The following is a 24,507-nucleotide window of genomic DNA, read 5'->3' as shown; positions in this document are numbered from 1 at the left end:
TGGATTGTGTATGACAGTGTAAGAACATTGTTATGACTTTCACTTGAGTAAAGGAGTTACAGGCTGTAACCTTTGTTTGCACAGAGTCACTCTTGCTACCGTGTTGAGAATAGACAAGGGAGAGAAGGGTAAAAACAGGGAGAGTAATTAATAGGCCACTGCAGTGTCAACACAAGATCAGTGATGGCCTGGACCAGGGCTGCAGCAGCAGAAATGAAAGGAAGTATTCAGATTCGGAATATAATTTGAAGGAGGACTTGCTGATGTGTGACATGTGGGGCGTTAGAGAAAGAGAGGAGTAGGGGGAAGCTCTAAGGCCTTTGGATTGAGCAAACAGAAAGACTGAAGTCACTATTAACCAAGAAGAGAATGACTGTGGAAGGAGCTTTGGGGAATAAGATCAAGAATCTACTTTGAGCATGTTAACTTTCAAATGCCTGTCAGATACCCAGAAGGAGTTATCAAATAATAGATGGATGCATGAGTCTGGAGTTCTATAGAGAGGTCTGGACTTGAGTTAAAATTTTGGATTTCCTCTTAAATTTTTATTGAATTATCAACTGACTGCTTTTATATTTGCCTAAATCTGGAAGAGAAGAGAGAGTCTAATGCACCAGAAAACTACTAGTAAGTTACTTAAAGCCATATGATCAGATTCAATTACTCTGTTTTCAAATACTAATGTTTATCATCAAATCTTACTGTATTTCATCAAACACTAATCTTTAAAAAAGTAGCTTTATGAGCACAACACTTGATACACTACTTACAACAAACTCCCTCTTCTATCTTTAGTTATTTAAAAGAGAAATTAGAGAAAAAAGTTATTTTTTAAGGAAAATGTAAAATTTACTTTTATAGAGGAAGACGTTTTAGAACTGGCTAAGAAGTAGAATTTCTATGATTTATTGAAATCCTTCAGCCACTAAGTTTGAATTCAGACCACTTGGAGATAAGACCCATTTTCAAAATATCCTAATACAAAGCAGAGAAATATGACTGATTTGAGGGGTTCAGGAGAAGTTTTAAGAGAAAACGTTGCATGTGAGATGAGATTGCACTTATTGTGAAGGTAGAGATTCTCGAAGAGGGGGTAATGTGATCTAGTCAAGTTTGACTACAGCTTATGGTTCATCTTGGCAATAACAAAGAGAAATAGTCTAGGGATAGACTATGTCAGAGGGACTTTTACATAGCCTGTCAGGTGACGGAAAGCTATCAAGATGTCAGAATGAGATGTTCAGAAGTACATTTTATCAGGTCCAGTCTGATGACTGCACAACAGGAAAAGGGACAAATTCATAGACTATTTGATTAGTTCACCAAAGAAGACATAAGATGGTAGCAATAGGAAGTAAGTAAATTTTTAGATCTATTTGGTGGTTGAATCCATAGAACAGGCAAACGAATCAGAAGATCACGGAATCAGAATTTGAAGGCTGCTCAGAGATGCTCTTGGTCAACTTGTCTTCTTATGGCTGACCTTTATGGAGGCAGACATCCCCCAGGAACCCTGGTACCTACAACCGCTTCCAGCCTTTCAACCAAACATTAATGTAAGTGATGATGGGAAAAAATTTTGCAGCTGTAATTAAGAATCCAAATCAATTTACTTTAAGATGGAAAAAGAGTAACCAGTGGACCTGATTCTATAACATGCGTCCTTTAGAAGTGGAGAGCTTTCTTTGGCTAGTTACAAGAGGAAGTAAGGTATTCTAGGAAAGAGGTCAGATTCAAAGGACAAAATTGTCTCCATTGCTGGCTTGGAAGAAGGACAGGGCCACGTGATAAAGAATTCGGGACATCTCTAAGGAGCTAAGGGCAGCCCTTGGCTAAAAGCCAGCCAGGAAATGGGGATCTCAGTCCGGCAACTGTAAGAAACTGAGTTCTGCCACACCACGTGAGCAGGTAAGAGGACCTGCACTCCACCTGAGAATACAGCTGATCAACATCTTGATTTGACCTTGTGAAATCTTGTGAGACTGAGGAGAGAATCCAGGCACAGCCGGCCCATCTCTAACCCACAGAACTGCACAGCACGAATTGAGTTGCTTTAAGCCACTAAGTTTGTGACAAAAAAAAAATCAGAAAATGAATTCAACTTCCCTCGACCAAATGACCAATCTCTACTTATCTAGCCTGTGCTTAATTTTTTAGAGCAAAGGAAACCTTAAAATCTTGAGAGGCTTTATTTTAAAATAGATTCCCAGACAGCTTTATTAGTTTGCACAGCCTTCGTTATTTTGAACAGCTATCTGTCTTCTGATAAATCCTAGTTCTACACTGATAACCCACCTCAAATAGGCCTAATCCCATTTTCATCCCCACTTAACTCCAACATTTATACCAAAGATCTAGAAAGGTTTTGTTTTGAATTCATATCAATGAAAAAAATTGAGCAATTACTCTAAAATGTATTTTTATACATTATGCACATTATATACATATATAAATGCCAAACTACATGTTAGATTGTGCCTCTGAAGGTCTAGATCAATTTCTGGAACAAAACAAGCATTTAATAAATATTTTTTCAAAGTATCAACAAATGAATGGAATGGTATAACAAGAGACTTGATTTAGATAGATGGTCATGAAAGGCTATCCTGATGGGTTGTAATTTAATCAGAGACCCGACAGCTCAGATGTAGCTTCCCTGGGTGAAAAACATCAGCATGTGTAAAGACTCTGAGGAGAAGAGAAAGTGGTACATTGGAAACACATGAAGAGGCTGCTACATCCTCACGGAGATGAATATGCAGACAGACAGTCGGAGATGTCGGCCAGAATCAGATAATGCTGAGCCTTCTAGACTGGATTCAAGATTTTTAGTTATATCCGAAGTACACTGGGAATCTTGGTCAGTTTTATATTGACTTTTCATTTGAATTAAAACCACAGATGGCTCTTTCCCCAAGAGAGCCGGGGATGATGATCCAGACATCTCCCTTTCTTTCCAGTCCTTCACCAACTACCCCTTCCATGTTTCAGTGTCCTTCCCCTGGGGTCTACTAAGCAAACAGAGGTGGGAAGAACAAAGGATGCTTTAGCTATCCAACGAACTGGAGAAAGCAGGGGAGGCTACCCTTTCCCTGTCTTTCAGCAGGAGTGATGACTGGATGCCTGTGACTCTGTGATCAACGTTTTCCCCCTCCAACGTTCAGATTTGCAGAAAGAAGACTTTAATGGCAACGTTTGTTGCACAATAAAAATTTCCAGCAGATGGATATTGTCCACAGACTCCAGCATTCTCCAAATCAGCGTTGCAGAGAAGAAAAGGTCTAAACAGGATTGTGCTTTAACTTGACACATAAGATAGTGTTTTAACTTAACAAGATCCATACAAGAATTATTTTTAACCTGACTAAAAGGAAAGTGACAATAATTGCAGTTGCCTCCCATGTGACAGGCACAGTGATGGACTTTGTTCAGACACCCAGAGTCCAGTACACATGGGCACGCAGTAAGTGTTGACTATGTAAATAAATCACGGTTCACGAAAAAGTCCTTTGGTTTTCATGTGGTACAAAATTTTGTCCACATTCTGCACTCACATGTGTTTGGATTAGACTCAGAAATAAGTCTAATCTGAGGCCAAATACATAGTATAGCTCGCAGACTTTTTTTTAAACAAGGCTACTTCAGAGGCACTCATAAGTGACTAGCAGTAACCCTCACTAATATCCAGTATCTTCTCTTTTGATGAACTGTGTGTTGAACTAGACTATTTCAAGGCAACTGCCCTATTGAATTACAGATAGAAAAAGGATTACACCCATTTTAGCATGGAGAATCAGATTTCCATTCTTTAAGAATGACTAAAAACCTCAAACTTTTTCTGTCCACAGATGGTACTAATTTGAACACATCATTCCATGCTTCCTGGAATAATCATGCAGCTTGCTTAGATTTTCTAAACATGACTGAACTGTGATGAAGCAATCAACATTCACTGCCAAGGTATTCTGTACATTACATTTTTATTCATAAATTATTCTTATCAGTGAAATACTTTCATAATGGTTGAACTGAAAGTCTGCAGACCTATATGAGTAAAATTTGTTACAGGTTTAAATGCATGTCAGTTTTTAGTGATTATTTACTAGATTCCACTTAGAAGATGGAAATGTGTATAAAATATAATTATTCCCTAAACTTCTGAATATCAATTATTAGAAGCTGCCAACCTTTCATGATAGGAATCTGATGATATAGTCTGTATTAACTTCTCACTGACCTGGTTAAGTATACTAACATGAAAGACTAAGTTTCCTTAATTCTTTATTCATGACTATATATATATTTATCTTCAAGCACAGATATACTCTCTTTTAAGCAAAATAGACGTCTGAAAATCTATATTTATAAATTATATTTATACAACCTACAAAAAAAATACCAACACAATCTATTTCGTTTACTAAGAATATTTTTGTCTCTACTTACTTTTAATAAATGACAAAAAACCAAGGTACAAATATATGACCTGAACCTACAAAAATAAAAGTACAGTTTACTAACACTAGTGTAATATGGATCAATATAAACATAGAAATTCATGAAAAGTAGGTGCAAAGAAAATTTCGGCAAAGCAGACATGAATTTTGCACTAACTTGAATTTCATCAGCATCATTTACTGGACATTCCTACTGAGTGGTGTGGGCAAGTTATAAGTATTAGGATATATGCCCTTTTTCTTGCCTCTATGGAAAGTAATTTAGCTAACAGAAACTACCGTAAAGAGGTGATGCCAAAAGGAAAGGTCCAGTGGAAGAAGATCTGGGAGGTATAATCTGAGGGAACAACTGATGATCAGTAGAGGTGTGGGAGCAGTAATGTCTAAGTAGATTAATACGAGGAGAGAGATATATGTGGTAACAAAATGTTTGTCAAGGACTGGGAAGCACAGCAGATGGGAGAAAAGAGTCTAAGGAAGTAATAAGAAAAAAAGGGGAGGGCATCAAGTGTGGTGTCCTTGAAAGGCACTGAAAGTGTGAGAGATGAATTTAGATCACTCCTGCATAACTTAGAGAACTACTGACTGAGATTAATTGGTAAGAAAATCCTGAGCCTCCGTACAGTTATTAGGAAAAGGTAATTTTGATAGAAACTGGTTAGAGGTTGTATACATGCAGTACAATGGGGAGTACAATGATAACAAAGGATGATTAGGAATCGAGCTAAAAGAATAGGCAGATAATATTGGCAAAATGTGATGACTTATTGGGCAGAGATGAAATGGGAGTCAAATAAATGGAACAAACTCAGGAGTTAGGTTAACAGATGGCAAGGACACTTCCTAGAAGTAGGCTATGATGTGACTCTGATATGACAGCAAATAATGAAAAGGAAAAAAAACAAGACTGTAACTCTCTGTGAAAATAAAGACAAATTAGATGAACAAGAAAAATTCAATAAGCTCTGGTACTGAGATCAAAGATGTATTTCTCTCCCCCAAACCACATAAACAGTACACAACAATGGCCTTACGTTGTAAATACTAAGTATGTCTAACTTGGCTGTTTCTAGAATGTCTCTCAGTATAGGGAGGAGGCATAATTATCAAACACACTTTTGTAAACCTATTTCTTAAGCTCCTAATTATTCAGTTCAGGTGTACTTCTCTCTGGCAATCCGGCTTAATCTAGAGACAGATTTTGGAGTAGCTGAAACAAAATTTACCAAAATATACTACATAAAACATGATTTTAGGTGATACTACAAAGCTGAGAAATTATTAATATGCCAAATTAAATCATCTTAAAATATTCTATTTGCATGAAAGAGAACTGAGACAATATCTATAAGCAGAACTAAAGCTTCTGAAAAGAAATTTTAAGCGTCTGCCACAGTGCATATACAGCAGACAACTGGGGACCCAAAATAATTCTATGGACCACAGCTATAATAGTATTAATATTTAAATCAAATATTATTGACAAATAACTTTTTTATAAAATATCTCAGTAAAACTTCTGGAGAAAAAGTCATCTTTTTTGGAGAACACAACAAGGAAGATGGATTATACATGTTTTATTTGGAGGCAAAGTGAGTTGATTTGTTTTATAGACTCATTAGTTTGACAGCTCTACGTAGCAAGTCATCTCATGAGAATATCTATCAAAAATGACAACCTTGATTTGAAAGAGTTTATCAGAAGCAGTTCTTAGGGGAGTAATTATATAGCAGAGTTAACTGTCTATTCAGATCACTCTAATACCTGGAGACTAAACTGAACCACTGACTGATGAAAATATGAAAAAGATATACTGGTTAGTGGTGATTTGCTTGAGGATGGATGTGACTAAAGAAAATGCTAGTTTCATATTAGCATGAATAAAGAGTGATGCCTTGGGAAAAGACGCTTAGGTTAGAATAAGAAGAGGTCAGAAAAAACAATTTGGGATAAATATGTGTATATATAAGCTTTATAAATTTGCATATAAGCTTTGAAACCATGAGAGTAAATAAACATTTAAGGGGGGTAGAATTTACAGTATCAGAACAGCAGATGATGAAAAAAATTGCCTATCAAGTCAATAGTTAATTGAGGGTAGATTAGAATAGGAAAAAGAGATCATAAAAAACTCATGTAAGCCAGTCATTTCAGGCATCCGTTGATACTTAAGAAATATTTGTTTAACAAATAAATGAGTAAGTGAACAAACTAGTGGAGGGACACATGGATGCATGGATGAATACACGGACTTCAAGAAGACATGTCACCAATGCCATCACTAATGTTGACTGATGAACAAGCGTCAGCAATGCCGATTGTAATCAAACACTACTTAAACCATTCTTTTCTAAGACTGTGGGTATATAGAAAACCTTGATGATTAAAATAGGAGTCCTGGATCTAAAGTCTGGGGAAAATCTCTATAGACAGAAGAATTTAGATTTGTCAGTGATTCCATGAAAGAGAGAGAAAGAGAATAAAAGGAGAGGTGTAAGGAGAAACAACAGAGGAGACAAGATCAAAGGACAGAGTGAGACTGCAGACTCTGTGAAATAATGTAGCCAATATAAAAATTCCTGATTGCCCAAACATTTTTAAGAACAAAAACACTGTTTAATTAATATATTAAATATATAAATAGTATATTACTACAATTGTAAACTCCTCCTCTATGTACTTACCACAAAATGTTCAGTAAGGCTATTATACAGAAAACTGCTCAATGTGATGAGAATTGTCAAAATCATGCAAAAAATAATTTTGCAGAAGTAATCAAAAATTTATATAAAAATATTCCATTACTCAAACCTAGTAAGTTTGGGGCATATGTTCTGATGATACCAGAATAGCTTGTGTCACACTAATCCTTCTGCAGGTAACAACCATGACCTCTGTGGGGGAGGGAGGGTGTCAGGGAACCGGATGTAGAATTGCCAAAGCAGCTGAAAAGGGAGAGAGCCATAAAGGGGTTAGACCCAAATTCTGGGTCAAAACTCCCTAGAAATCCTTGGCTAATCTCTTAATTGTGAAAGTATGAGGGACATACCAAGAATCAAAGTGGAAAGCAACAGATAAAAAACTTAGTAGAAATTTTAGTTGCTTCCCAATGCAGGGGAGACAAAATTTGGAGTCTGAATCCCACCAAATTAAGGAATTGGTAAACAGCAGGCTTAAATTTAAAATCCCAGAAGGGCCATACATTTACTTTGCTCTATGTCACAGGGCTAAGGTTTTGTACTTCTACAAATAAGGCTGAATCCAAAGCCACACATTCACAAAACTATCATTCAGTAATTTAATGGCCTGTTAGAATAAAAGCCAACACCCGTCAAAAGAAGATAACAAAATTCAGAGTTTCTTTTTTTTTCTTTTTTTCAAAATTCAGAGTTTCTGAAAAACATTACCAACAATGTCCAATATAAGTTTAAAAATTACTAGGCAGGCAGGAAAATTGCTGACAGGAAAATATGACTTGTAGTCAGAAGGAAAAGCGTTCAATACAAAGAAATCACAGGGTAACTCAGGTGTAGGAATTAGCAGAAAACTAATTTAAGGAAGTTATCATAAATATTTCATTTGACATAATGGAAAACACAGTCATAATTAGAAAGCAAATGGGGGAATTTCTGCAGAGAAATGGAAATAAAGAAACAGAACTAAAGGGAAATTACAGAATTTAAAAGTATAATATCTGACATGAACAGTTCATTGGATTTGTTTAATACCAGATAAAGATGGCAGAATACAATCAATGAATATTATGTCACATCAGTAGAACTGAGAACTACAGAACAAAGGGAAAGAAGTGAAAAAATTCAATAAAATCTCAACCACTTAAGAGGTATGTAATTAGAATCTCAGAAGAATAGAAAAGGGCAGGAAAAAAACTTCAAAAAATAATGGCCAAAAATTTCTCAAATTTTGGAAAGATACTAATTTACCAATACAAAAAGCTAAATGAACCCACAGCAAAATAAATGCAACAAAAACCACACTAGCCATGTTATTGTCAAGCTGCTTAAATGTAAAGGTAAAGAAAAAAATCTTGAAAGTGTCAAAAAAAAAAAGTATTTCATACACAAGAGCTAATGATATAAATGGCAGTTGACATCTCAGAAATAATGAGTACTAGAAGACAAAAAAATGACATCTTTAAAGAGAAAAATATTGGATGGTGGGACTATCTACACAGAATTTTATATCTAGGGGAAAAAAATCCTTCAAAGCTGGAAGCAAAATCTTCACTTTTAAAAAGTCCTACCTAAAGTAGGCTAATTTAATCAGTAACAAATGTCGGAAAATTGGGCTAGTGATTTTTTTTTTTAACACACCCTTTAATTGGTAAAGATTTCATTATTGTGATCCATATGGAATAATATGTATTACCTTTCTAACACTGCAAATGCTTTTAAAGTAGTAATTCTTCATAATAAGGTATCAAGGCACAGAACCAGTGAGTAATTCAAGGATGCAGTGAATAATAGGTGGTGATATTTAAACGACAGCGATAGCACTCATATACTAAGAAATGTTACTTAACCTGAATTTTGAAAGCATTCATCATGTAGTGGCTGCTATTTATTCACGTCTTATATGTATATGATGGCTTCCTCCCATAAGCTGTTCTCTTCTACACCATGAAACTTGTAATATTTGAAATCCACTATGTTGGGGTTTACAATAATTTGTGCAACCTATTTGTTTAAAACCTTTTCTTTATATTTATACTGCATTGATTTTTTTTAATTGTCTAAATTAATGTAATATTGTTAATGAAATTTCACTATCATTAAAACTCGTTTATTCCACATTTCAGAGTTTCTACACCATTAATGTTTTTCCCTGAAGTTTATAATCTTATAGGAACCACAAGTACATTCCTGAAGCTTTCAAGTAATATGGTTACCAGAGAGAAAGAAAAAAGAAGGGGTTTTGCATGCTCACACACTTGCATAATTTACTTAAAAAGGGAAGTAAAAGAGAATAAGGGAAAAAATGAGGTGAGATGGAGAGGGGAGGTTGATATGTAAAGGCTGTTATGAAAAGTATCAGCTACAGCTGCATAGGACAGGAATGGAAAATAGGGTAATAAGATATGCCCCAGTTCCTAAATAAGTTAATAAAAATGCTGCTTGAAGAACAGCTGGCTTTGGCTGGAGCTGGACTGAAGAAAAGAGTGGGTGCTAGGAGTCCACTTAATGAAAGGTATTAGAGCATCAATGAGGTCAGGAGAATTATGCAGAGTAACTCAAATTCATTTTTTACAGAGGGAACTGCATTTAAAAGGACTTTTAAATTTATAATTTAGAATTTGATATCTAAGACAATTTCATAGTAGCAAACATTACACTTTGGAACTGATCCAGGATAAAAAATGTGATACGTGTCTAGAAACTATAAAATTTCTCAGAATACCTTCAGTATTTTACAGATCTTATCACATTAACTCATAGTATTTTTAGTATTATAGGGTAAGCACATAGTTGATAACAGAAATGTAGTTTTCCCAAATTTTAAAACCATATTTGGACAAAAGTATATACATGCTTACAGCATAAAAATCCCTGCACAAATTAATGAAATTCATGATGGACCTCAATTTCCCCACTCTGCAATGTAGCTATTTAGATACTGTGAAATAATAGAAGAAAAATATTTTAATTCCACTAAATGCAAATGAGCTATTGAATTTCTAGGGGAAGGGAAGTATGATAATATAGTTGAAAGAGTTCTGGGCTAGTAAGTGTCCTGCTAATTATTAAAGCACACTCAGTAGACACTAAACCTCTGGGCTTCATTTCCCATGTTTGCAAAATGAAATGACTAAATGAGGTTGAAATGACTCAATGAGGTTATCTCAGAAATCCAATGAAGATCTAAAGTTATATAATTCTAAATTTTAAAAGCACAAGAAAAATAATTTTGTTTCATCATAGTCTTCCCAGAAGTTCCTAGCAGAGTACTTCATATATATTAAATAACTTAGTCTTGAATATATGGTTAAAAAGGGTACCACACATGATATTAACACCCCTGCAAACAAACGTCAGGCTTTGAAGAAAATGGAGTAGATGTATTCTCCCAATTCCTTTCACTAAGTACAAGTAAAACCGCGGACATTAAACATAAAACAGACATAAGAAAGCTTTCAAAGGGAGAGAAGGCAATGCAACTGAGGTCTTGGGATCCAAGGGATCACGCAGTAGTGAGTTTTCTTTTTGCCTCATTTATTCCAGAAGCCAGTGATCTTCAACTGCCAGACCAAAAAAGCCTCGGTAAAAACCTGCTCCCTCTAACCACAAACAATACAAAAACAAACAAACAAAAAACCCAAAATAGTGTAGCCTAGCAAGACAGAAAACTTTTGGACAGTAACAGCTCTACCCAAAAGCCACAGGAAAAAAGCCGTGGCCTTACCCCCTTCCATGACCACAAATGAAGAAACTAGTCTTCTGCCTTCACCAGGTGGTAAGGAAGTATCCCAACCACCCCTGATAGAGTGAGGTCAGAGGGGGCAAAAGAGGGAGCCAGAACCGTCACCCTTGCCGCGGGTAACAAGACCCCTCCACCAGGTCAGTGGGAAACATGGGGGGAGCAGTGAAGAGGCACCCCTGGCCTTCCCCGGGGAAGCCTGGTGGGCGGCCCCCTTTCTCATGCTCACCCGGCATCCCCTCCTGGGGCGTCAACAGAGGCCGAGTGGGGAACTTGGATTTCTGCTCACACCTGACAGTGACGGAGGTGCCCTCCTTCTCTCTGCCAGAGTGGTATCAATGGAAACCCTCACAAATTTAATATCCTTAATAGTTCCAGGGCTGTTCGAGTTAACTATTTCATATTAGGTGAGTGTGATAGTTGTGCTTCAAAGAAAAAGTTCATTTCATCTAAGGTATAAAACTGTAGGTATTATTTATTATCCCTTTGACGTCTGCAGTGTCTCTAGTGGGTTTTTTATTCCTAAATACTAGTAATTTGTGACTTCCTTCTTTTTCGGCTCACTAGAAGTTCGTCAATTTTATCTTTTCAAAGAACCATCTCATTGTTTAATTGATTTTTCCTACTTTTTTTTTCCAATTTCATTGATTTCTCCTCTTATTTTTATTAGTTCACTTCCTTCAGTGTATCTTCCTTTTCTTTTTCTAGACTCTTGTGGAGGGGAGGAGCCTAGATTATCGATCTGAACTGTTTCCTCTTTCCCAGTGTATGCATTCAGTGCTATAAATTTCCCTCCCTTCATGATTTTAACTGTTTCACACAATTTGATATATTGTATTTTCATTTTGTATCAACTTATTTCAAAACATTTTACTTTACTATATTTCTTTATTTCTCTTAAGACCTTCTTTTTGACAGATGTATTATTTAGAAGTAGCACATTTTACAACTGATTTGACATCACACTTCAGCTCCAACTTTGCATCCTGAGAGTGTTAAAAATAGTTTTAAAACTCCCCAAAAAGAGATCTCCAGACCCAGAGAGTTTCATGGAAAACTCTACCAAATGCTTAAAGAAGAATTAACTACAATTCTACACAGTCTCTTCCAGGAATTAGAAGAGATTCATATTTTAAAGCTAGTATTCCCTAATACTGAAACTAGACAAAGACAGTGAAAAAAAAAATCCACAAAACTACAGACCAATATCCTTCACAAATATAGATGCAAAAATCCTTAACAAATGATGAGCAAATAGCAATCAGTAATATATAAAAGGAAGTACATCATGATCAAAAATGGGTTGAATTCCAGAGACCAAATGCTTGTTCCTATTAGAAAATCAATCAATGTAATCTACATATTAACAAGCTAAAAAAGGAAATCACATGAACCTGTAAGTGCAAAAAAAATTTATAAAACATTCTTGAAATGACAGCATTACAGAAAATGGAGAACAAATTAGTGGTCGTCAGAGGGTTAAGGCGAGGGGCGTTGCAAGGTAGGTGGGCAGGAATTGGGTGTGGCCACAAAAAGGCTACATGAGGAATTATTCTCATTGAAATATTCTCTATAATGAATGCACTGATATAAATATGGTGGTTGTGATATTGTACTATAGTTTTATACAATGTTCCCAGTGGGAGAAACTAGATAAAAGGAACACAGGATTTTTCTATTATGTCTTATATCTGCATGTGAATCTACAACTATCTCAAAATAAAAAGCTTAATTAAAAAATACCCCAGAAGACATGCCTTTCTTAGATTTTACCACATGATTGTCTAAAGCTAAGTTTGTGGATGAAAGTTTCTACTTAAGGCACCTAAAATATGCATATTGAGTGTTCATGGTGTGTCCATCACTACCTAGGCCTGTATACTGAATGATTCATTCATTCATTCTGTCATAATATATTTACTGAGCATCACTATGCCAGACACATTTCTAGCCACTGAAATAGGTGTGAGCGATACAGAAAAATCCCTGTTCTCATGGAGCACGCATTGCAACGAGGACAGATCCACAGACAATAACACAATAGAGAAAAGCAAAGCAGGAAAGAGGGACAGAAAATTCCAGCTGGGAGGAGGTTCAATAATAAGTAAGTCAGATCCTCTATGAAGAGGTGGCATTTGAGGACAAATGTCAAAAGATGAAGGAAGAGACACCTACATTACTAGGGAACAGAATGCTGGGTTGAAAAAAGCCTTATTATGGGCCTTTAAACTGACTGTGAATTTTATTCTTTATGACTTGGGAGATTCAGTAAATTTTTAATGAACAAATCCTTTTCCATCTAAAGAGATTACTGCAGTGTTTTAGGAAAATGGCCAAAAAAAAAAAATCACTATTTTCATAGTTACTTACATTGCTTCCTACTCTAAATTTATCATAGTTCCCAATTTTCCTGATATTATATTCAAACTTCCGCTACAATTACACAAAGCAGAGTAAGGTCTACTTTGATTATCCCATCTCACCTCCTATACTCTTTTCAATTATAACACCTACACTAGTCAGGTTTCCATCTCAGCCTGACCCCTTGTATTACATACCTTTATTCTACTCTGTGTTTCCCTTGCTGTATCTTGGAATCCCTATTTACTCCTCTCCATCAATCTCACTATGCTCATGAATAGTGATGGGGCCAGAGAGTGGCTCACCATGAGTGCTTCAGCATACCCAGAATCTTCAGATATCCCAACCCCACCATCTAAGATGGCTCAAATAAAGAGAAGAATGTTCTTTGATATGTGCAACTGACATTTTCTCCTAGCATACTGAGCAACAGCAAAAAAGAATATTTTGAAAACTTGCTATTTTACTGATCTAGCTCAGATAATCTAAATAAACATTAGTGTAACTATGAAATTCAAACTAGAGCAATATTTTCTAATTACTGAGTCTAAGCTTCTCCTATAAAGCAATTCTGAAGCTACCAATGAACAACACCCAATTCATACTCCACTTCTTCAACACAGCCTTCAATAAAGTGCATTTCTCCTGAACTGCTATTTGATTTCACCTCCAATCCACACAATTGACTAACATATTTATGTAGGTTTGTGTTTAATTGCTTTATAATGATTAGATATGTCTTTATAATAACAGTGAAGTTACTTGGAGGCACAGAGCCAAGACCACTAAGGCCATTTGGGATTCAAACTTGGGTCTTGATCCCCAAACACAGAGCCTGGACATACTAAGCATTAAATAGTATATATTCGTTAAATGTCCACCACACCACAGGTATATAAAAGAAACTTCTCATCTGATGGTCACTCAGTATTATATTTAATATTTAAGTTGGTATGAAATATATTTTGTGAGCCACATCAGTGGGATGCAGACAAAGGAAAAAGGTAGAACTTTTGAATCAGTACATTAATTTGCAACCTTGAGAAACACTTTGAACCACCCACATTCAATCTAGTAAATGATACTTTTAAGAATGGTCTGAGTTCTTATAAATGATAAAAATATTTTACTTTTTAAGAAGTTGGTAAATGGAAATCAGATTTAGTCAGAATCACACCTTGCCCTGTAATCTCTGCACTGTGCAGAGAAGCCCACAAAATAGGGATCCAAATAAAGTACATATCAAATACATTTCTTTAATAGTTCTTAGGGGAATGGTGGTCGTGGCTTTGCAGAAGGGGATTAAGAGTTGACATATATGCTATCAAACTATACAGGGATATCTGAAAGAACCAACAGCAGAAGGGGGAAAAAAACAACAGGGAAATTAAGCACACTCATTCAATCCTGAGCCATTAACATATTTGTGAGCTCAGTGGACTTCCCAGGGGTTCCTTCAGGTGCCTGATACCTCCTCTGGGACAAAAAGCTAATAAAGAAATCACTGCCGAAAAGAACACTCCTAAAAACCACGACTGCATTCTTCACTCTCCCTCAATTAAGTGCTGGGCACCCAAGACATACAGTGTATTTCCCTCTTTTGATTCTAAGTGACAGAACTTGGAAGAGCTTTAAATAAATCCAAAGTGTAAAATTATCTTCCAGAAAAAAGGAGTAAGTTTTCAAACTCAATACTAAATCACCACATTTACTAAGATTTGAAAATATGAATAAATACATGCATTTTGGACTCATTTGAGATTATAAAAGTTGTCTTGCCTGTACATGAACTTTCTATAATATTTTTACTGGCAGGTATAATGTATTTGGACAAAAAATGCCGTTAAAATGACCATGTTTGGGGGCCTTTACCTATATTTGCCCTATTCCAATGTATTTGTGACAATAGAACCAATTGAGACCCCAAACACTAATCTCCTCATAAATTCAATCATCAATATGCATGTTTAACTGTGCCCAGATATGACCAAGTTTACACTGAGAAAAATATCCAATAATCCCCGAAAGGAGTGCTAAGGTCAGACACCAGGCAGTAAGGGAGGGAGCTCAATTTGATTTCACTTTATGTCCAAAACAAGTACAGAGTCAGCGACTCAGAGCTGACTTTACACTGTGACTTATCTTAGACCACCATAAATTAGAAGTTTGCAACAGCTATAAAACTGCTTCCATTCTTAACAGTGAATTTCCAGGTCTTACTCATATCTCATCAACAGACAATTCACGTGAACCCAGATAAAAGCAAAGTACTTACCTAATAAATACTGTAACCATAAATATAATTACCTACTAGACCTGCAAGCTAATTTTAAAGAGAAGGAAATTATTTCAGTAGTTCTGAAGCAGCAATTAATACTCATGTTTTCTTCGATGACCCTCCTTAACTGAGAAAACTTTTCCATTTGCCTAGAGAAAATATCTATAAATTTTGCCTGAGGGAAATGTGGAAATAAGATATTGCAGTGGAATTAAACCCTTATGAAAAATTACGAATTTCATGAGACAACAAATCATTTCTCTCTTCTACAAAAATTTCAGTGCCTAGAATGCCCAAGCCTCTCCGCTAGGAACTGTGAGCACAAGAAAATAAATAAGACACAGTCCCCACAAACAGAGAGTTTACAGTGGAATAGAGTGGTTCTCAAAAGTCAGTACTGTCTCACCCACATATTTTCTTTAAGTGAAGATTTGTGAGTCGTATTTTCCAAGTCCTGATTCCTTCGGTCTGGAGCAGGACCTCAGGGATGTATATTCTCATGCAGGGAGTCAGAAGTCCAAACTTTGAGAAACATTTGTCTTTAGCAGTGAGGGAGTACACAATACATACTGAAATACGTCTAAATCTGCCTAATTCATTGATTTAGAATCCCTTCAACCTTCACTCATGTGGTCTTTTAATCCTGAGTTAAGATCTAATTCAAATCCTTAATTAAAGGATTTTTTCCCCCACAACCTGTACCTCAAGTTCAGGTGGTTCTATATCAAGTACATATCACTACTTTGATTATGTGTCTCAGTTCTACTAACTGAACTTCTGCTTCATGCCCGTGACTCTGCAGTCACCCTGAGTACAAGTGGACTCATTATGAATGAGTCTGCCTTGTTTTCTGAGTCCTGATCCTCTCACTTATCTCAGAATTACTGCCCTGTCTTTTGTTCCCAGCTCTCTAAGGTTTAGCACCCATCCAACGATCACGACCATTTTACCTGGTACTAGACCACCCTGATGCAGACCACCTGCCTGGATTTGAACATATTTCCTTCTCTCAGACTCTGTGTAGCTATGATCTGCTGCCCACCCACCGGGGAAACACCTGTTTCTCTTTTCAGGACCCGTGTGACACTGTTTGCCTGTCCTCACTGCTACATATCACCTACCATCAAAATGCCTGGGAATCTTGTCCAGTACCTCCCCAATCACAGAGTGTCACATCACCTGCAGAGACGCCCAAAAGTACAGGTTCTTGGGCTTCACCTCTTTAGGCTATGATTCAGCAAGTCTAGGGTGAAGTCCAGAAATCGGTAGTTTTAATGCTTAGCATGCCACTGAAGACACGAAGACACAAACACACAGACACACACACACATTTAAGCTGGGCTTTTAAGAATGAATACAATTTTGTGTGACATAGAAAGGGAGAAGGACAATATAGCCACACGAAGCAAAGCCATCAGATGGGGAAAAAGTATTGTTTATGTTTAAAGAAGAGAATTAAATCCATTATTAGCCCCCATAGCAGATGTTTAATAGGTGAAACTGATGTGTGAATAAATGAAGTCTGGCTAGAGGTATCAGCTATGTGAAGAGATGGAGTGGGGGAATGTAAGAATGAAAAGCTATAAAGTCAGATTCTAATTGGTGATGAATTCTGGGTTGTAATATGTACACAATGAGAATAAGTAAAACATTTGGAATATTCTGGGCCATCTCCTATACACAGAGCCTTTATTATCACTTCTATGCTTCGGATACCTAAATCTGCATGTCATATTCTTACTTTTCAGACAATAAACTTCACCTGCCAACACATATATGCTCTAAATTGTACGTTAGGGCCAATTCAATCCAAGTAAGAGGTGGGGAGATGGGACGGATGGGTAGGCAGGATGGGAATGGGTGATAAGGCCGCTTTCGGGTACTATTACAGGAAGCAACAAGTCTGATATAAAATGGGGGCAGTCACATTAAAGGAGGAGCAAACTGCACAGCCGTGGCAGGGACTGAATTGAAGGTCTGATTAAATGTAGAAGAGACGGGAGAAGGTATCACATAAAAATATGTGGCTTGGTCTCCAACCGATTATAAAGAACAAGCATAGAAAAGTAAGGAAGAGAAGGAGAATCTATGTAACAGAAACGCCATTTTAAATACATTTAGGGTTGATACACCAACCAGGTTCCCAGTTGAAATTTTCTAACTGTGTGTGTGTGTGTGTGTGTGTGTGTCCCCAAAACCTTGCAGGAGAAAGAGTGAGAGAAAGAAGATAAAATGCAATAGAAAGTATACTGAATTATTAAGAGTAATATTCTAGGGGATATATGAGATTGAAACAAAAATGAGCAGCTAGATTCCTGAAGAGTATGGCAGTGACATCCCTGAGAGGGGATATTTGGAGACATAAATTTTGAAGGAGGGTAGATCAATTATCTTTGATGTTATTAGTAAAATCAATAATAGCCTCGTCTATGGATGACAGTGGGGGTAGACCATATTCAAAATGAGAGCAGAATTTTCCTATGGAAGATTGGTAAAAGTGTAAGGAAGGGATGTATAGAAGATGGAGCAGCTGGGAGAGTTAGCGATAAGAGAATTTATAACTGAACGAGGTAGAACCATCTCTATCTTCTCCAGCACTAGTCATCAGCCAGCCTCTAGTGAAAACAAACAGTGGGATCTGCTCAGAGTTGGTAATTTTCTAGATGGTCACAATGACATGGTTTGAGATCTAAGGAGCAAGAGATAGGTGTTGTTGAAATGTATCCATTCCAGATGAACAGAGAAAACACTGAAGTCTGAAGAAATGCTGCATCGAAAGGATAAAAAGTACGCCGATATGGATGCTGCAATCAGAGAGAAGGTACACCACGTCTTGAAGTTCTCTGGTTGATAGCCTCAAAGATAGAAAAGTGGACTAAAATTGAGTGATGTTGATTTCAAATGGAGCAAAGGGTTAAAAGATGTTTCCATGATAAGGAATCTAGATGTGCCAGAGGTCAACAATTATGCCAGTACCCACCATCCCCATTGTGGGAAGGGCCTTCAGGGAAGTGGTGTTATCAGGACGGACTGAAGTTTTCATTTATAGGAGCAGGTGCAGTTTTAGAGAAGGTAGAAGAGGAAGGAGATTACGACATAGGACAGGTCAACGTTAGGAGGAGTGAGAGTTTTCGTCTTTGTAGACTAGAGCTTAGTGACCTGGATATTTTTACTCCAATAATATAAAATATAAAGGCTATTATAAAAGGAAAGGACATAGAGTGAGTCTGCCAGTGTGACTACAGAATTCAGGGAAGCATCTGGAATGCGATAAAATCAATTTAAAAAGAGAGAGTGCCAGAAGTTTACATGTTCATTGCCTATTTTAAATTATGATAAGGTATAATTCAGTAAGTTTGGTGTTTCGATAATAAGAAATAGATACTTGTGAAAACACAATAAAGCAGATTTTTCTCTTTTTCCTCTTTCCAGTCTCCCAATGTCGTGGAGATGATTCCATATACTACACAGCTGGTCCTCAGGTAGATGTGGAGCTAAAAAGTATGTTTTGTTTGTTTGTTTGTTTTTACTATTTCTTGCATAGTTTTAGATAAATGTGTTATAAAGACTACAAATGATACTGACAAACATATAACACAGTCCGGGATTAGTTACGTGTTTCAGGTTAGTTCTCTCTTTCAGGTCAATTACCTGTTTCAGCTTAGTTACCTGTTTCAGGTAGCGTGCTGATGTTGCATGTACTTTCGTCACCTTCGCCAGCTGAGGTGGCAGCTCTTATTTTAAAGGCATAGGAGGTATTGGCAATAAGTTTCATGCAAGTGTATCCGTGATCTTGGGAAGAGACTTCCGTCGCATTCCCCTCAACTGTTACTGTATAATGCGTAATGATTCCATTTGGCTTTTTAGGCGGGTCCCACTTCACCAGAGCTGACTGCCAGCTTGTTGCCATACACTGTACGTTCTGTACAACATCTGGAACTTAAGAGAGAAGCAAGTGCCCAAAGTTAAAATGTATACACATGTAGCAGATAAATGATTTCATCATATGACTGCTAGATAAAATCATGCTTCAGACAGAAGCAGAAAAAAATTTAACATATCAAGCTTTCACTGTGTGCTCAAAACGTTCTTGACATGGGCTGAATCCAATGGCAGTGGGCCCATTTTCTATGCTGCCATGTTAATCTTTACGCTACTGAACCCGTCACTGAATATTCTCCTAGACCCAAGCAGCAATCACCTCCTCAAACCCTCAGATACAACTGTGTAGCCTCAAACTCAGGCAATGGTTGAAGCCTGCCCTCTTTCTCTCTTAAATGAAAGGAGCAGTTCTAGCAATACTTTATTATGGAACTTTCTAACGCAAAACATAGATGTAGGTGCCTAGCTGATGTGGCACATCCGGGCCTAACAGGACTAGGAAATATGGAACTGAATCAGGGGTTTTGGATAACTTCTTTGGAAGAAGCGGAAGACCTGATCCTTCAGTATCTTTTTCAAAAATCACTGGAAAGAAGATCTAAATCAGCCCCAGTTTTTAATTCAATCCCAGTCTTTCCTAGAACTTCGCTGAATTAACTTGATCTCGTTGGAGAACAATATCCCAGTCTGCCAAAGTGACTGCAGGTTGGAGATAGTGATTACTTCCCACAGCAATGTCTGGTTATCTAATGTCCCCTAATGTCAGCACAGCTTTCCTTGTTACAGTAAAAAGAGGATGCTAGAAGGAAAATTAGCATGTAGTCAATCAACTAACAGTGAAAAGAAACAACTTGTCATTATACAAAGCACAGTTATTCAAAGAATACTCAAGTACTCTTTGGCTTGCTAAAGTTCTCTCTCCTGGCCTAAATTTCTCACTTTACAAACCCTTCTTCCTTGATTCTGATGATAAAAGTATCAGAACTAAAGGAGAGTACTTAGGGGTGTGCAGCATTTAAAATGAAAGAAAAGGCAATTTCTCAGCTGATGCAGGTTTCTGGCAGCTAAATATGGTTGATTATCTGCTTCTTTATTTTTAAAAACATATATCAATATTTTTATAAAATAAATTAACAAGAGATAGTTGATAATTTGCTTAAGTTTCAACTAAACTTAAATTTACCTGGATTTTGTGAACATCTATTTCACTGACTCTGTAAACCTAAAAACACTTAATTAACCAGGTGAAAATTTTCTTTTATTCAATCGATCAGGGCATAGGATTTATCTCATGTAACGTATGTTTTATTGTACTTGAAAAGGGCTCAGGGTTTGGTTTAAATCAGGCTGCACACCTTTTATCAGTCTGACATCTCTCTCACCATGTCAGACTGGCCTCAGCTAGCAATACGTCATTAAATCCAAAAGAAAAACAACTTAATTTTGAAGAAGAAAATCCGGCTCTGAGGACAATCAGCATTGGTCTGTAATTTAAAACACAGTGAGGGCTAATGATTCATGTCGCTTTATACACCCTTCTTCTCACACATAACGAGAAAGGCAATTTTCCTAACTCAGGTAGGCACCGATACCGGTCCCAGGTACTGCACGCTGGCTCACAAACGCTCTCTCCGCCTCCCTCCCTCCTCCCCTGTCTCCCTCCTTCCCTCCCTCCAAACAACAAAAATCAGATCATGTCAAAGGAAAAAGGTTTGTTATGTTATTGATCAAAACCCTTGGATTTTGGCACACGATTTTGTGAAATAGTTTTACTGGAAAAGTATTCATCGTTTTACAGACCACTGTCTATAAGATTAGCCTTGATTTTTATTAATCTATGTGTAAATAAATTTATCTTCTTTATGGGGTTAGCATTTTCCCACAGCATCGCTCATTTACGACATGCAGTTCCTACAGTCGTGTCCGCTTCTCACTGGAGGTCAGAAGCTGATGTTCTAGTTCAGGGTCTTCACTAATTTTCTCAGCCCTTGTCGTCTAATCTGCCTGAATCACGGCTTCTTCATCTGTCATAGGGGAACAGGGGCAACTAACATTTTTTGAGTCCTTGTACGTCCGACACAGTAATAAGTGCTTTCTATGGATCTTTTAAAATATTTTTCACAACCCTTCAACCCTGCTGATGTGCGTTTCTCTTCAGTTAAAGGTTTAGAGGCTTAGAGAGTAGTCATGTGCCTTTGCCAAGGTTATACAACCAGTGACAGAGCTTGGATTCAAATCCAGACACTCGGACATCACTCAAAGCATGCACTTACATTCATTATAAATACTATTTATTTAGCCTGTCTTAAGCATGCCATGGAAAAAAAAGTATCAGATATATTAATTAATTAATGCAAAATGATAATTAATTCAGAAATTAATTTATCAGTGAGTGGGCTCCAATTTCTATTTAGAAATTCACTAAAACAAGGGGAAGTACAGCCAGAGGTTCAGGGAAGAAATGACTAGAACAGGATGTTGAGCTTATTCAATAATCATTGCCAAAAAAAGAGAGAAGAAGAGGTGCCTTTAAACATATGGTCAGTTGAGAGGAGGAAAGTATATTTCTAAGCCACCATTAAGTCAGTTATAAATGAAATCTATTCGGTACACAGTTGAGTGATGGCACATACGTCACACAGGTGAGCTGTTTAATTAGACCAATGAGTGGTATTTCATAGTCTTCACAGTCAACTCCCCATGTTACAAATGGACTATGGCAAAGTAAAAATTTACTTAATAACTAGTGGTCTTTAAATGTCACAGCACAGCTTCTTTAAAAAATCATAAGTATTTTTGCATGAAGATACAAATCAAACTGTTAAAAGTGACTACTGGTTCATGTCTCTTTTTTTTTTCCCACCTGCCTCAGATAGTACTAAAATACTAAAATGGATTTTTTAAAATATTTTTCACAACAACCTTTTAAGTAGCTACACAGATATCTAGAAGGTTATTTTTCACAGATTTCTAGAAGCCTGCTTTATTCCTAAACTAGTCTTTTATTTCAACTTCCTCAGTTCAAAATGAAAAACCATGTGTAAATATACATCTATCTGATTGCAGACAAGACCCAGCCTAGCCTTAAAGCACTAAAATTCAACTTATTTTTGAATGAACAATTAAATATTGATACTTAATCACATAAACTGAGAAACAAAAGACAAAACTGTTAAATACAAGATGAAACATTTTAGGATCAACAAACCATGTCTAACCTGATTCTTGCGTTGTGAATTTCACTACATTACTGAATTGATTGCCATTTCCGACTTTGGTAAAGGCGGAGATGCTGATAGAGTAGGTGCTGACTGGTTCCAGTCCAACAAGTTTGGCTTCGGTTTGAAAACCTGAAATATTCTGAAAGCACAAAAAAATTCTTAGTCACCATGAATCATCAAAAAACTTTTTTTATAACTGGAAGAAATATTTTAATGCATCAAAATTATATCTTCTGTGTTTAGCCTGTAATTTAATAAGCATGGGTTTTTTAATTAAAATTTTAAAATATTAAATATTTTTTTTTGTGTGAGCCACAGGGTGTTCTCAGCTGACGATGCAAGGATGAACAGGGCACCCTGTCAGCCCTGAAGAGTCTAATAATTGCCATTTGTTTTTAAAGTTGAAGTATTTTGTTTTCATTTTGTCTGCCTGACTTTTTCTTGGAATTACATACTGATTATTTCCTTCAAATTTGCTAAAATTAAAGTCCTCAACTGAAATCCAACTTAGGAGCAGTCAGCAGTACTTCATTTTGCTCCTTATGACATAACCTTACTCACTGCTTTTGATTTTTACTATTCACTTTGTAAGCTACATGTGCTATAAAAATGATTTACCATCAGTAATAAATTGCAATGCATATAATGTTGGGGACAAGGTTACTGAGAATTTTTGCACTTTCCTTGATGTACCTAAAGAGCATTCCAGTACTTCTTTTGCCTTTTGGGGAAAAAAAAAAAGAACACTTTCTCAAATAAATGCCAGTTAATCGTATTTTGGCAATTAAATGCTGGAAATCATAGAGGTATATTTGAGACCCTTTGTTACATCAGTTCTTTGGGTATTTTTCATTGATTCTGGAACCTAAAAATGGAGGTAGGAAAGGGACTGTAGCACAGAAACCAATTAGCATTGAAAGGAAAAGAATAATAATGTATCTTAAAAGACCAGTTAGTGTGGGATTATATGCTATTTGGGAAGGTTACCACAAGGCCAGTATAAACACTTTTCTGAAAAGTTTAAAAACAGTCACTTGGTACTATTTTTTTAAACACCAAATACAGTAGTCCTCCCTTATTCATGGTTTCATTTTCCATAGTCTCAGTTACCAGAGTCAACCACAGCCAGAAGATATTAAAAGGAAAATTTCAGAAATAAACAATTCATCAGTTTTAAATTGTGTGCCAGTCTGAGTAGCGAGATAAAGCCTTGAGCTGTCCCGCTCCATCTTGCCCGGGATACGAATCATCCCTTTGTCCAGCGTTTTCCATCTGTCAGCAGCCTTCTGGGTTATCAGATCTACTGTGAGGTATCCCAGTGCTTGACTCACGTCACCCTGACTTAACTTAATAAAGGCCCCAAAGTACAAGAGTAATGATGCTGGCAATTCAGAGATGCCAAAGAAAAGCCATAAAGTGCTTCCCTTGGGTGAAAAGATGAAAGTTCTCAACTTAATTAAAAAAAAAAAGAAAAAGAATATATGCTTAGATTGCTGAGATCTACAGTAAGAATGAAGCTTAGTCTACCAGTGAAATTGGGAAGAAGGAAAAAAACTGTAATAGTTTTACTGTAGTACCTCAAACTGCAAAGGTTACGGTCACAGTGTGTGATAAGCGCTTAGTTAAGATGGAAAAGGCATTAAATTTGTAAAGTGTTTTGAGAGAGAGATCACATTTGCATAACTGTTATTACAGTTTGTTATAATTTTTCTATTTTATTATTATTGTTGTTAATCTCTTACTGTGCCTAATTTATAAATTAAACTCTATCATAGGTACTTAGGTATAAGAAGAAACCTAGTACATATGGACAGGTCCAGCACCATCCACAGAGTCAGGCATCCACTAGGGGTCTTGGAATGTATCCCCTGTG

At 36.6% G+C, this 24,507-nt stretch overlaps 1 protein-coding gene across 1 annotated transcript in view; it reads right to left on the bottom strand.

The window, feature by feature from the left end:
- PTPRQ (protein tyrosine phosphatase receptor type Q) overlaps nt 1-24,507 on the bottom strand; it is a 186,761-nt gene that overhangs the window by 84,986 nt on the left and 77,268 nt on the right. Inside the window, exons 26-27 of the mRNA XM_031463085.2 lie at nt 22,632-22,773; nt 19,201-19,470 (exon numbers count right to left, since the gene is read on the bottom strand). Of these exons, the coding sequence (XP_031318945.2) occupies nt 19,201-19,470; nt 22,632-22,773 (412 nt within the window). The remainder of the gene's footprint in view (nt 1-19,200; nt 19,471-22,631; nt 22,774-24,507) is intronic.

Source organism: Camelus dromedarius, chromosome 11 (genome assembly GCF_036321535.1).
Source record: "Camelus dromedarius isolate mCamDro1 chromosome 11, mCamDro1.pat, whole genome shotgun sequence".
Lineage (NCBI taxonomy): Eukaryota > Metazoa > Chordata > Mammalia > Artiodactyla > Camelidae > Camelus > Camelus dromedarius.
The sequence above is the reverse complement of the archived record's forward strand: the minus strand, read 5'-3'. Positions and strand labels throughout refer to the sequence as shown.